At 40.3% G+C, this 13315-nt stretch overlaps 1 protein-coding gene across 1 annotated transcript; it reads left to right on the top strand.

Annotated features, from left to right (window-relative positions):
- Positions 1–1895: 1895 nt before the first annotated feature.
- Positions 1896–11741, top strand: RIBC2 (RIB43A domain with coiled-coils 2). Its single transcript, XM_081330587.1, has 7 exons — positions 1896–2183; positions 2732–2813; positions 4024–4368; positions 5933–6051; positions 9527–9754; positions 10538–10704; positions 11574–11741. Exons 1-7 carry the CDS (start codon positions 2079–2081, stop codon positions 11653–11655), a joined length of 1128 nt encoding a protein of 375 aa, XP_081186713.1. The 5' UTR covers positions 1896–2078; the 3' UTR covers positions 11656–11741.
- The last annotated feature ends 1574 nt before the right edge of the window (positions 11742–13315 follow it).

Raw genomic sequence — 13315 nt, 5'->3', positions numbered from 1 at the left:
CTATGGATGAGGAAGGAAAGCAAAGGGAATGTGAGACAGAACACTGCCGTGATTGATGGAGCCAAAATAAGAACATTTGCTATATTGCGTTTTATTATGCTGGTATAATTAGCGTTCATAACCTCGTACTGAAGCAAATTTCCCAATTTTCTAATTTCATTTTTACTTTTGTATTACTCTGTTATTCTTAAAGTTGCTAAATTCTGCTATATTATACACAAAGTGTGCAATCATCTAATGGATATGCTAGTCTGTTAATTTTAACCATTTGTTCTTTATATGTCTCCTGTTTTACGCTACTGAGCTTTATTATGCCCTAGTCTTTGGCTGCAACTTATTTTTTTCTCATTTGAATGCATATATATATATATATATATATATATATATATATATATGTAAACGTAAAGTTTCCCCTGCACATGCGTGCTAGTCATTTCCGACTCTAGGGGCCGGTGCTCATCTCCGTTTCAAAGCCGAAGAGCCAGCGCTTGTCCGAGGACATCTCCGTGGTCATGTGGCCGGCATGACTAGACGCCAAAGGCGCACGGAACGCTGTTACCTTCCCACCGGAGTGGTCCCTATTTTTCTACTTGCATTTTTACGTGCTTTCAAACTGCTAGGTTGGCAGAAGCTGGGACGAGTAACAGGCGCTCACTCTGTTACGTGGCACTCAGGATTCGACCCGCCAAACTGCCGACCTTCCGATCGACAAGCTCAGCGTCCTAACCCACTGAGCCACCGCGTCCCTGTATATGTATGTGTATGTATATATATATATATATATATATATATATATATATATATATATATACACACACACACACATACACACACATACATACATATACACAGACACATACATACATATATGTTAAGTATTTATCAAGTCTTTTGAATACCTTGCTAGTTAATTCTTTCCTGTTTCAGCCTATCCCAAGGCTATCCGCAGGCTATAGTCACAACTTGCGACAGTTCATTATTTGTGTAAATTATTCAAATTGCTAATAAAGAATTAGGGAGGCTGATATATATATACATACATACATAATATATATATATATATATACACATACATACACATACACACGTCTTTAAGCAGTAATTACTAAGGAAAGGTCCACATATTTTAAAATTAATCCGAGTGCAGACTAGCCAAAACTGGTGGACCCATTATCTCCGTTTTTAAGCTGCCCCTTGCCTTTATAGAAACATTACTCTTGACCATGGGCATTCATTTCCTCCAATTATATAATCCCTTCTAGAAGGGATGAAATATCAGCATTTTGAGGACACCTCTGGAGGGGTAACCTGGTTCCTCAAAGAGCACCCAATATTTTTTTTAACACTTCAACGCGTCACTTCGGTATTTATGTCAACTGGATTCAACGCAGCTTGCCCTCAAGTGTGTGTGTGGGGGGGAGAAATTAAAAAAAATGCTGGGAAGGAAACAAAATATGGACGAAGAACCGCGCGGTTGGGAATTTCATCTGAGGTATTACCGCGCCTAACCGGGCAGGACGAGCGCTTGAAATGTGCAAAATAACGAGCGGCGACCACAAGACTATATTCCCTTTCCAGAGACCCGCGATGAACGATATAAGAGCTTATACAGAAGGTTAGACAATTAATACAGAGACCTCGACTCTCTGCCCTCACAGCGTAACAAGCTCCCTTCCCGCCAATTCGGCCGAGTCCGCGCTATTCTTGAGGGGAAAGGATATCTCGCGAGACTTGAAAGGGAAGGCTTTCCCCCCCCCCCGGCCGCGCTCCGCCTTCCGAGGCGTTGCCCCGCCCTAAGGGGGTGGGGTCCTTGCCTCCGTTCTAAACTCCTGACGGTGGGATGTTGTGGCCACTCTAGCAATCGCTTAATCTTTATTCTTGACGGCAACTGCGGGCAAGAGAGCCTCGATAGCTCGAACCATGTTCGAGCGGAAGAGCTTTGGCTCATTTCCTTAGCAACTCGTGAGTTGTGGAGACCGTTGCTAGGCGCCGGGGATGCTGCGCGTCCTAGATACCTTCCCCGGCGCGAAGCATCTTCTTTCATCCTCCCTGCTTCCGCAGGACTGCTCTGGCCGGCTATGGCTCTGCACTCCCGGGCCGAGGCAGCGGCACGGGAGCGGAGGCGCTACCGGGAGCTGCAAAGGCAAAGCCGGATCTTTGATGCCCGAGTCAGGACTATCGGGGTAGGAAGTTCTGTAATTGTTTAGATTTCTTGACTGTCATTTAAATTTAATTCTTTGGCACCAACTAGTATTGGGATAGTTTTTTCAACGCCAGTTGTGTGACTTCATGCATTTTTTTAAAAAAAATTCTCTTTATTTTATACGCAAAAGGAGAAAAGAGGAAAGTTTTCCTACCCAGAAACAGACGATGCCCAAATAATTATTTGGAATAATTTTACAGTACACAATTGAGTGCAACCCTTTGCACATGACATACATCCAAAGGACAGTCTTAAAGATATGTGACATAACTGAATTACAAGTTTAATAGTTCTGTATTTGAGAGTTTTAAAACTCTATTTAATGGGATGCAATGTAATTCTAGTGATTTATTTAGTTTTAATTCATCCATGAAGACTAGAATAATATTTTGTTGCCTTTATTTGTCTCAGCTTTTTGTTTCCTGAAAATAGCAGTTAAAGCTGAGCTTATTTTGGGAAATTTCCTCTTCTGGGGTTATCTTGTTTGGTATGAAATCTGAACCAGGTTTTTCTTCATGTCTACCACAGATTGACAAGGAAGCTCTGGACACCCAAGTAAAAGACAAGAAGATTCAAGAAGCAGTCCAGAGGGCCCATGATGATTCAATTGGTATATATCATATCATTTTTTAAAAAAACAATCATTTGTCTGATGGCTATAAAAATGAGTTCTCCTTCAGCCCTTCTACCATAAAACTTTTATTCCATTCCTGTCCCGGCATCCACTGACCTGAGGTTTTCCTTGGGCAAGTAAGATAGTTGTAAATCATAAGATGCTTGAACTCTGCAAGGTTTGGGTTTGGACATCTTGGTGAGAACTTCCATCACATACATCTCCCTTTTTCCAGAGCATCTCAGTGTATTTGTCCCAGTCTTGAGGATTTTTTTCACTCAACTAGTTTTTCCCCCAGCACATATTAAGATAGGACTGCAAGACAGGGATACAGATGGTTGAAACATTAGTTATTCTGGGCTTAATCGAGCTGCAATAAGTACGATTAAAGACCGTTGTGAGCTATGAGGAATTTTATTGGTGTGGATGTTAGGTTATAGAAGTGCCCCTGTGCAACATTCTTTTAAAGGGATATTTCAAAATATAGGTAGTCTGCAATTTTTATATCTATTTTTGTTAGTGACCATTCCAAGTTATAATGTCACTGAAAAAAGTGACACCTCACACTTACGACCATTGCAGCATCCCCATGGTCATGTGATCAGATTTTGTTTATTTATAATGGTTGCAACATCCCAGGCCATTTGGGACCTTTCCAGCAAGCAAAGTCACTATAGGAAGCTTAACAACTGCATGTTTTACAATTTCACAACTACAGTGATTGTTTAACAACCATGGCAAACAAGGTCATAAAATTAGATGCAATTTATTTAACAGCTCTCTTGCTTAGCAATGGAAATTCTGGTCCCAACTGAGGTCATAAAGTTGTGGACTGCCTGTAACTATGAACTTTTTCGCATGGAGATAAAGTGCTTGAATGTATAATCTGAACAGGTAAAAGAGAGCACTGATCTTATTTGGATTGGGACAATAAACCTTAGCCATGCAACATTTATTTATTTTTTTATTTTAATTCCATTTATATCCTGCCCTTCTCCGAAGACTCAGGGCGGCTTACAAGCTTAGCAGTAGCCTTCATTCTATGTATATGCCTGCTTATTAGGGCTTTCACACACCCCCCAAGCGGCATTATTACAAAGTCAGCTTAATTGCCCCCAACAATCTGGGTCCTCATGCTATTTAACTTCACAAAAAATGTATTTTTTAAGGATTGGAATCACAGCATTTTTCCCCCTTCTAAATATAGCTGCAGAGATGAAACAAAATGATAAGATCCTCTGTCTGTTAGACGAACGAAAGAAAAGAGATACTCAAATTCTAAACAAAGCTATGAACGAATTTCGTCAAAATTATCAGAAGCCAGAAACAGCGCGTGAATATGACCTCTTTGACCCACAACACCTCCAGAAAGATACTGCTGCTCACCTTGCTGACAGTGATCCACGCTGTACCATATCCAGCTTGCAGAAGTTCATGGGAGAAGATTTAAACAGTAAGAATAGATGGAGGTTCCAGCAAGAGCAAACCAGAGAATGGCTATTGCAGCAAGAAGAGGAAAAGCAGAAAGCGCTTGCAGATAAAAAATATGCAGGTATGATTGAATCTGCAATAGGGAATTAGCTTAACAGTTGTCATCTGCCAAATTTTGAAAAGAGTGCCATGATGTGATTTCTCTTCTTCTTTACTTCCCCCTTTACCACTTTGGGTGTTGAGGGACCTTGTTTCTCACTCATAGTTACTGTTATGATTTAAAAGATTAAGTAGTCCACACATCTTAAGGTTGTCTACTTTGAAAACCACTGATGCCTGTTTTGAAAAACTGGCGTGGCTGTTTTGCAGGCGTAAATTAATCTGTCAATACTTTAAAATCCTAAATGACCAAAGGACTGTCTATATAAGAGATTACTCTCCCACTGTCAGAATCCATTTATATCACATTCATAAATGTATGTTTAAAACATTATTCCCCCCCCCATGGATTCTGCCATCTCCCGAGGAAGGAGGAGCGCATGTGGATTCAGCCTGCCTTAGGTTATTTCAAAGACCAAGGGAAACCTTTTGAACTGGGGGAACAAAGGGGAGGGTTAGGGAAGAAGGTATCTGGCCTGTGTTTCCATTTGAATCTGTAAAGGAAGAAGGCAATAACCATAAAGATTCGAAGTTCCCTTTTTCCCACGAAAGGGATGACACGAAGTAAAATGATGGGGGGCTGACCAAATGGGGTTGAGGGAAGGGGGGTTGAACCGGGAACTCTTTATAAAGTTTCAGTCTGTAAAACATTACCAAGTCCTGTCTTGTATTTCCACAACCAAGCATGTCCTGGTAAAAATTCCTTTTGGACTAGAACTGACTCCAAGAGTTTTTTGTTTTCCTAAGACATGGATTGGGGTGGGTCCTGACACCACTGCACATTTGTTGAGTTGCTGAAGTTGATAGAAGGGCCCTTTTCAAGATGCCATATTCCTAATTTGATAGGCAAAGCATATATGAAATGTATTTATTTGATTTGCATTGCTGCCCATTCCACTTTAGTAACTCTAGGTGGCTCACCACAGTTAAAGGCAACATTCTTTTTAAAAAAAACAAGTTAAAAACCAATATACAAAAATAAAAAAACCTGTCAAAATCCACTTTGAAACAAAAATAACCAGGGTCAGCAACCAAAGTGCATCCTTGCGTCAAGAATGTGGAGCTGTCCATCCTTGCGTCAAGCTCAAATTCAAATACAAGAAAAATGGTAGATATTAGCCACATTCTTCTCCATTGGACCTTAATAGGAAACACTGCAAGAACTGAAAACATAGAATTTGTCTCTGGTAAAGGGAAAACACTTGAAGAATGGAGGAGGGACAGAAGCTGGGAACTTGGGCTAAAGAACCAAGATTTGAAGAAACAGGAGTTGTGGTGGCACAGTGTTTAGAATGCAGTATTGCAAGCTAATTCTGCCCACAGCCTGGAGCTCAATTCGGATGGGGCTCATTTTACCTTCTGAGATTGGTAAAATGAGGATTCAACATTGTAAACTGCTCAGGGAATGTTGCAAAGCAGCGTGGAGTGGAGTATAAGACTAAGTGCTATTGCTATTGCTTTTGGAGGGGGGGGCAGTGATTTACTACATGGCATTTGTAACATAACGGAATTGTTTCGATTTATAGATGAACTCTATAAGCAGCAGAGACTGGAGCTTGATGAAAAGGCTATGAATCTCCAAAGAGCAGATGAGGAAACCAGACGAGCAATTTGTATCACTACTACAGAATTCAATAAAGCCCTGGTAAAGCAAAATCGGTTACTATTACTTAAATACTGTAGATAATATTGTGTATCTGATAAAGCAGATATATCTATATATCTATATCTGTCTACTGCTTTATCAGATATACAATATTCATTTATATTCTTCTAATTCTCCAAGGAGTTTAAGCTTCCATTGGAGTTGGATGGGTAATAACATATATAGAATTCCTCCAAAAGCTTAACTTAATTTTGGAGCGCATTTTGAATTTACATCATTCAAACTTGAAAACTATACTTAAAACCCAGCATCCAGTCCAATCTTCAAAGCCTACTATCACCCCTCTACTTTTATGAATGATAGTTCCCAGATCTGAATATGCAATGCCCATGCAGCAGTAGTTCTGGCATGATCTCACAGTTGGGTTGGCAGTAATTTTCACCTTGTCATTTGTGGCTCTCCCTGCCCTGTCTTGGATGCCATGCTGAGCGCTCAACACAATGCTCGTTTCTGATTAAGCCTTGTCCTAAGCAAGGGAAGGAAACTGGACTGTTTTGTGTCTCTGCATATTTTGAACCCCTCCAGTGGATTGAGTGTTACTCACCGAACTGAAGGCATAGTACTTGCTTGTTAATCCTTGTGGTTTGTTTCATGGCTTGGAACAGGGGTCTTCAAACTTGGCCCTTTTATGACTTGTGGACTTCAGCTCCCAGAACTCCTCAGCCAGGCATGCTGGCTGAGGAGTTTTGGGAGTTGAAGTACACAAGTCATAAAAGGGCCAAGTTTGAAGACCCCTGGCTTGGAAGGAGGTATAAATCCATCAGTGAACTCATGGGCAGACTGTGAGAGGACAAAGGACATCACCTAGATCAGGATGTCAGTATAAATTATACTTTGCATCATGTGTGCAATGATCTCAGTAATTTGTGGCCTGATTATGTTAATACTGTTCAGTAGCTGTGATAACTAGGGATAATCTCTATCTGTAAGAGCAATAGATTACAAACAAGGCAAAAGATTTGTTCCCTTGTTAATTTTCCAAGAGCTTTGTACCAACCGTTCTGGGGAGAGCGAGTTCTTCATTGTTTTAATTAAACTGGCTAATTATTAATCATATTTCTGCTTCAATAGTAGAAACAAGTCAATTAATTGTATATCTCTGTGTCAGAGTGGTTAACTAGAAGAGAACAGCAAGATTTGGTTTCTACAAATAATTGCTTCCTAAAAACTCCTCTAGTAAGTTGCATCTCAAGCTCGATTAAAAAAGGGGATGCCTGAATAAATTATCTGAATAAGCAGTAAAGGAATTGGCTTTGGTGTCAAAATGCATTTCTCGGCTCTTGGCGATGTTGCTGGGAGGGGTGGGACATCTGGAGAGAATGGGGATAAAAAAAACCACAGCCGTTATCTTGACTTTTTTGACCTCCTCCAGATACCCTCCACAGGGAATCCATCTCAATCCAGATCACAGGAAACTTGCAATTAAAGAGGAGAGTTTAAACCGGAATATAGAATGATGGCTTGTTATAAGGCATCTTCTCTTAACCACGGTCCGGCATATCTTCTCAGCTCAGACTGAGCATATAGTTCAGTGGCAATCTAATAATTCTCATCCTCTTTTGGAAAAAAAAGCAAGCTACTAGTGTAGTGGGATAGGTTTTACTTCATCTTCAGCCATGGAAATTTACTGGGTGATTTTGGGTATAAGTGACTCACTTTCTTAAGTCAGTGTAGTGTGTAGGATTGTTGATAGGTTAAAATGAGGTGGTGTGTGTTTGTGTGTATTTAGGGTGCCATTATGGAGAAGATGTTGGATTAGGACTGGGGAGGTCCTGGCACTAGTTCTCTATCAATCACAAAAGCTTCCTAGGATATCAATTACCGGTACCTTAAAGTGCTGCAGAATATATGGTTAATCATAGGTGTGTGGAAAGATATGGATAGATGCTGATCTAGATCCTTCTAAAGGACTGCAGGAGGCACGTCTTTTGCAAGCTCGACGTGGCTGCTTCAAGATATTCTTCCCGGATGTGTCTGCCGAGATCAAAAAGAAGAGGGAAATTATAAGCTATCCAAGTTGTGGTTGGTGCATTATTTGGGGCAGGTTTGTTGGAAAGGAACTTAACAGTGATTAGCACTAAGCCTTTCTTAATAATAATAATAATAATAATAATAATAATAATAATAATAATAATAATAATAATAATAATAATAATAATAATAATAATAATAATAATAATAATAATAATAATAATAATAACTTTATTGTCACTTTAAACGCACATCCATCGGCATACATCAAAATGAAATTTTGTTGCATACAGCTCCCAAAGGGTCACCGCCTCCGATATAGGCTCCTTGTTTGTGGCCAACTCAAGTTTCAGATTGTCCGTTTTAGTCTCTAGGGAGTGAACGATGGCAAACAGGACAGATGGAAACGAAGCTCCAGGTGGATTAGCCCTCAAATTCGCTTGTATTCCTGCACGGCAACCTCCTCGCCTCCTTTTCTTTTTCTGATCCTGTCTCTTCCACCTTTTCCTTAAAGGGGCACTCTGCTTCTGCCGCCTCCAACTCCTCCAAAAGCCTCTCTCCTTTCCTCTGGGCCTGCCAACAGCCTCATCCAGTTCCTTCACTCCACAAGCCCTGGGACCTCTCCTCCTTTGCCTCCTTTGGAAACAGCCCTGATTTGCAGTCAAATCCGTCGCTGTGCCGGCAGTCAGATCTTGCTGCTGGCAGAACAATTTCAAACAGTGCCAACGACTTTTAACGGACACACCAATGTATTTACAAGTGGCCCCCAAAACCGAGTTTCCCAGCGGGTGACGACATCGTGAAATTTGTTTGGTCCGTTCTCGTGCCAAAAGTCTTGGGTACCCACCAAGTTCTAATTTTTAAGGTGTCAGTGTCACGTTTCCCGACGTATGGGCTTTTCAAGTGACTCTGAGGCATTGTTTACCTTAAAAGTCGTTTATTAGCCTAATATACCAGCAGATGCTTGCTCGAAGGAAGCTGGAATCTGAAATCTCCGCCCCTTGCACAATATATTAAAACACAATTCTCCACCTTTCTAATTTTGTCATTAATCATATTCTCCAATTAATTTAAAGGATCAGTTTCCCTTCCGTTAGAACGCCAAGGTCTTATCTTCTCTAGTTAGAGATGGCCTTGAAAGGTGCAATCCTACTCGTCCCCCCTCCCAACCTTAAACTAAATTTCTTAAAGCAATACACAAGTTTAACATATGAAATGGCTACTTCTTCATCTCTTGTCAAGCAATAACATTTGATGTTAGCAGCGTTGACAGTCAGAATGAGAGAAGGGTTTTAAAAGACTTTGCACTCTCTCCTTATTCGCTTTTTTCTTTCTTTCCCCTTTTCTCTTTATCTTATCCAGTCTTTATACCCTACCAGGAATCCTACAAAACAAACAGTTGCTGAATTTGCCATCTGGTGAGGACAAACCCTCTCTCACTTTGTAAACATTGCTGTGATTTTTTTTTATTTCTTTTTTTAAGGCTGCTGAGTCTGAGCGTAAGAGAAGACTCGAAAAACAGCAAGAAAAAGAAGCAAAAGAGAGGGAGATTTTGAACCAACTTCAGGGGGATCTGTTGACTGAAAACCCACAGCAAGCTGTCAGTTCATTTGGACCAAATGGTATCATCACAGATCGATGGAAAGGAATGAGCCAAGCTCAGCTGAAAGAAATCCGGGATATTCAACTGCAACAAGTGCTGGAGAAGCTGGTACTCCCTTTAAAGCAGGGGTTCCCAACCTGTGTGTGTGTGTGTGTGTGTGTGTGTGTGCTCACACCCCTTGTGGGTGGGAAAACTTGGGTTTTCAAAATTATGCATACTTTGTTGCCGTTATTTCGAACATTTGTAAGGGGTACTAGAATATATCAGAAGCGCTCTAGGGGTAAGGGGTATAGAAAAGGCTGGGAGCTGCTGCTTTAAAGAAATAAGTTGTTTCTGCGTGCTAGTCGTTTCTGACTCTAGGGGCCGGTGCTCAAAGCCGAAGAGCCAGCACTTGTCCGAGGACATCTCCGTGGTCATGTGGCCGGCATGACTAGATGCCAAAGGCGCACGGAACGCTGTTACCTTCCCACTGTAGTGGTTCCTATTTTTCTACTTGCATTTTTTTTTACGTGCTTTCGAACTGCTAGGTTGGAAGAAGCTGGGACAAGTAACAGGCACTCACTCTACTACGCGGCACTCGGGATTCAACCCGCCAAACTGCCGGCCTTCTGATCGACAAGCTCAGCGTCCTAACCCACTGAGCCACCGCATCCCTTTTTTTTAAAGGAATAGCATTGTGGAATAACAACCTGGAATTCTGCATGGTGTGGTTAAAAAAAAAAGTCAAGATCTTTCTCTTTCTCTCCTCCTCCTCCTCCTCCATTAGTAGCCAGGATCATTAGCAGCCCACCTGTTGAAAGCTATTAGCAGCAAAGAAAGATGGGAATGGGTGGGTGGGGGGTGGAGGTGTTTGTTTGCTGACTATAAACCAACTTTCTGGTCCTCATGCAGAGGTTAGATGAAGAGGAACACCAGAAAAACATAGAATGGGACCGAAAGCGGATTCAGGAGGCCAGAGCCGAATTGCTCTATGAGCGTCATCAGCAACGTCAGAATCGGGACCTGCGGAGAACGTTAGATAATTTTAACACACAGCTATCCCAGGAGCAGAAAAATAAGTAAGACACTTTTCAGGATGCCCACTTTGTTCTAGCCCAAGATGAGCCCAGAAACTCCCTGGGGCAGACGTGGGGCTTGACAGCATTAGCATCTGCTTCCGGCAAGCACGTGTATGTGATGCTTCTGGATGCTTTAGGCCTGGTAGCTTTGACCAGTGGAGCAGCAGAATAATGTAATTTTCAACAGCTTTCCAGCCTGCCAGATAGCCCTGCTCTGACCTCTGCATTCTATACATTAAGGCTAATCCTACACATTGTTTAATCTAATGAGTTGGATCTCATGTGCATGCATGTAGAAAGGGGTGGGGCTTCAATGATGCTGTCATGTCCATCATCTTGCCTTTTCTGACTGCCCTCAGCAAACACCACTGATGTCAACTTATTTCAAAAGACACTTTTTTCTACTGCAGGGGTAGGCAGCCTTGGCTCTTTTCTGACTCGTGGACTTCAACTCCCAGAATTCCTGAGCCACCATGGCTCAGCATGGAAACCTCTCCCTTTCCTCTCAGCGTGGCTGGCTCAGGAATTCTGGGAGTTGAAGTCCACGAGTCATAAAAGAGCCAAGGTTGCCTACCCCTGTTCTAGTGTTATATCTTGCAGTTTTATTGGCAAGTTGTTTTTTTTAAATGGTTTGCTTCCTTCCTGGTGCTGGGAAAGAGTGACTGGCCCAAGTCACTTAGTTGGCTTTATGCCTAAGTGGTTTCTAGCCTCATCTCTTACCCATTTCACCAAACTGGCATTCTCATTTCTTTAGCCCGTTTGTAAAAAAAAAACATTAAAATTGATGTCCTGCTGATACTGAGAATAAGCAATCTAATATTTAGACACTTCCAACGATTAACATGCATCAACTTTTTTTTTCCTTTCAGACAAGCATATATGAATGAAGAAGTATATACAAATTTTCCTTCTGGCCAGTATTACTCACAGTTTAACACAATTAGCCGATGATGTTGGAGCCGATATTCACTCTCATACAGATGTGTAGGTTATATGTTTATAAAAAATATTTCTACTTTCTTCACATATGTAATAAAAAAAAATCTAACTTTACTGATGATTTTCTTGGTCTATAGAGATTGAAACTATGGGACAGCCAATTAAAAAAATGTTTGATTTATGAAAAGGAATGAAAAATACAACAAAATGATGCAGATTATAAACACCAATTATAAGCATCAATTTCAAAATGGTGCTATAACAACATCTGTGCAAATCGCCTAGACCAGATGATTTATACCCTGGGGTTCTGAAGAAACTGGCAGATGATATTTCGAAGCCACTGAATGAAAGATATTTCAAAGCTCTTGTGTCATGACTAGAAAATTGCTGATGTGGTTTCCCTGTACAAAAAAGGGAAAAATGGATCCAGGAAAATATAGGCCAATCAGTTTGATAAAAACATCTGGGAAAATCCTGCAAAAGATAATCAAGTGGGGGATTTGTGAGTACCTAGAAAAGAAAGTTATATTGGGAAAAAGGAAAATAAAGCCATCAGAAAAGACAAGATGGTAGTTGTAATGGTGGAATAACTTGTTTTTTATAGGTGACACAAGTCACAACTACCGTTATTCAGGCTGAGAAATCTGGATGACCACAAGATGGCAGAAGGCAATTATAGAAAACTATTTTAACACATTTCTTCCACCTAGCATTCATCTGGACTTTTACTACCCAGATTTGCTACCGCTAACAGAAGAGCCAATGGGATTTTTTTTTAAAAGGCTACTTGATTTTGAAACTGTTTCCTCAATAACCTGTTTTTGCTAGTGTCCTACAGCATCTTCCTGGTTTATTGGCATTTTCAAAAAAAAATTGTTTTGCTCTCTTTATCTGATCTACCACTTTTTCTGAGTTCAAGAGGTTTAATTTGTGTTTTATTATGTCCATTTCTTTTTTCAAAGTCTTTTTCTGTGGATTTTTTTTTTTGCAATTCTGATTCTAGCTTTCCAAATTTTTCTTTTAATAGTACCTATTGTTGTCTTCTCTTGTTTATTTTTCTTTGCCATATACATTATAGCTATGCCTCTAAAGTACAGTATGCTTTGGCGGTATCCCATACATTTTGTAATGTTGTATCTTCTTTTTTATTTTCTTTAAAAAAGAATTCCATTTCTTTTTTCGCTAGCTCTATAAATTCTCTTTCTTTTAATATAGATTGATTTAAAGTCCATCTTGGTCTTTTTTGTATTCCTTTCCATATCGCTTTTAGGGGATTATGGTCTGCCCATGTTCCTATTTCTATCTCAGTGTCCTGTATATTCATCCTCAATTGGACGTCATCCAAATCATATCAATTCTTGACCAGGATTTTTGACTGTTTGAGTAAAAAGTATATTGTAATTTTTGTGGACTGATTTCCCTCCAGATGTCTTGCATTCCAATTTCCTCTGCCATATCAGAAAATGTCCTGGGTAATCGTCTTCTTCCAGTTTTTCCTGTTTTGTTGCTTTTATAATCAATTGTTTCATCTACTGTCACATTAAAATCTCCTACTAAACAGATATTTTGGTACTCCATTTCTGTTATTGTTCTATGTAGGCTTTGAAAAAATTCTTCTTGATTGTTATTTGGTGCATAAATTGCCACTAACAATATTTGCTTTTGGTGC

Source organism: Vipera berus, assembly GCF_964194415.1.
Source record: "Vipera berus genome assembly, chromosome: 6".
In the NCBI taxonomy this organism is placed as follows: Eukaryota; Metazoa; Chordata; class Lepidosauria; order Squamata; family Viperidae; genus Vipera; species Vipera berus.
This window is presented reverse-complemented; position numbering and strand designations above follow the sequence as displayed.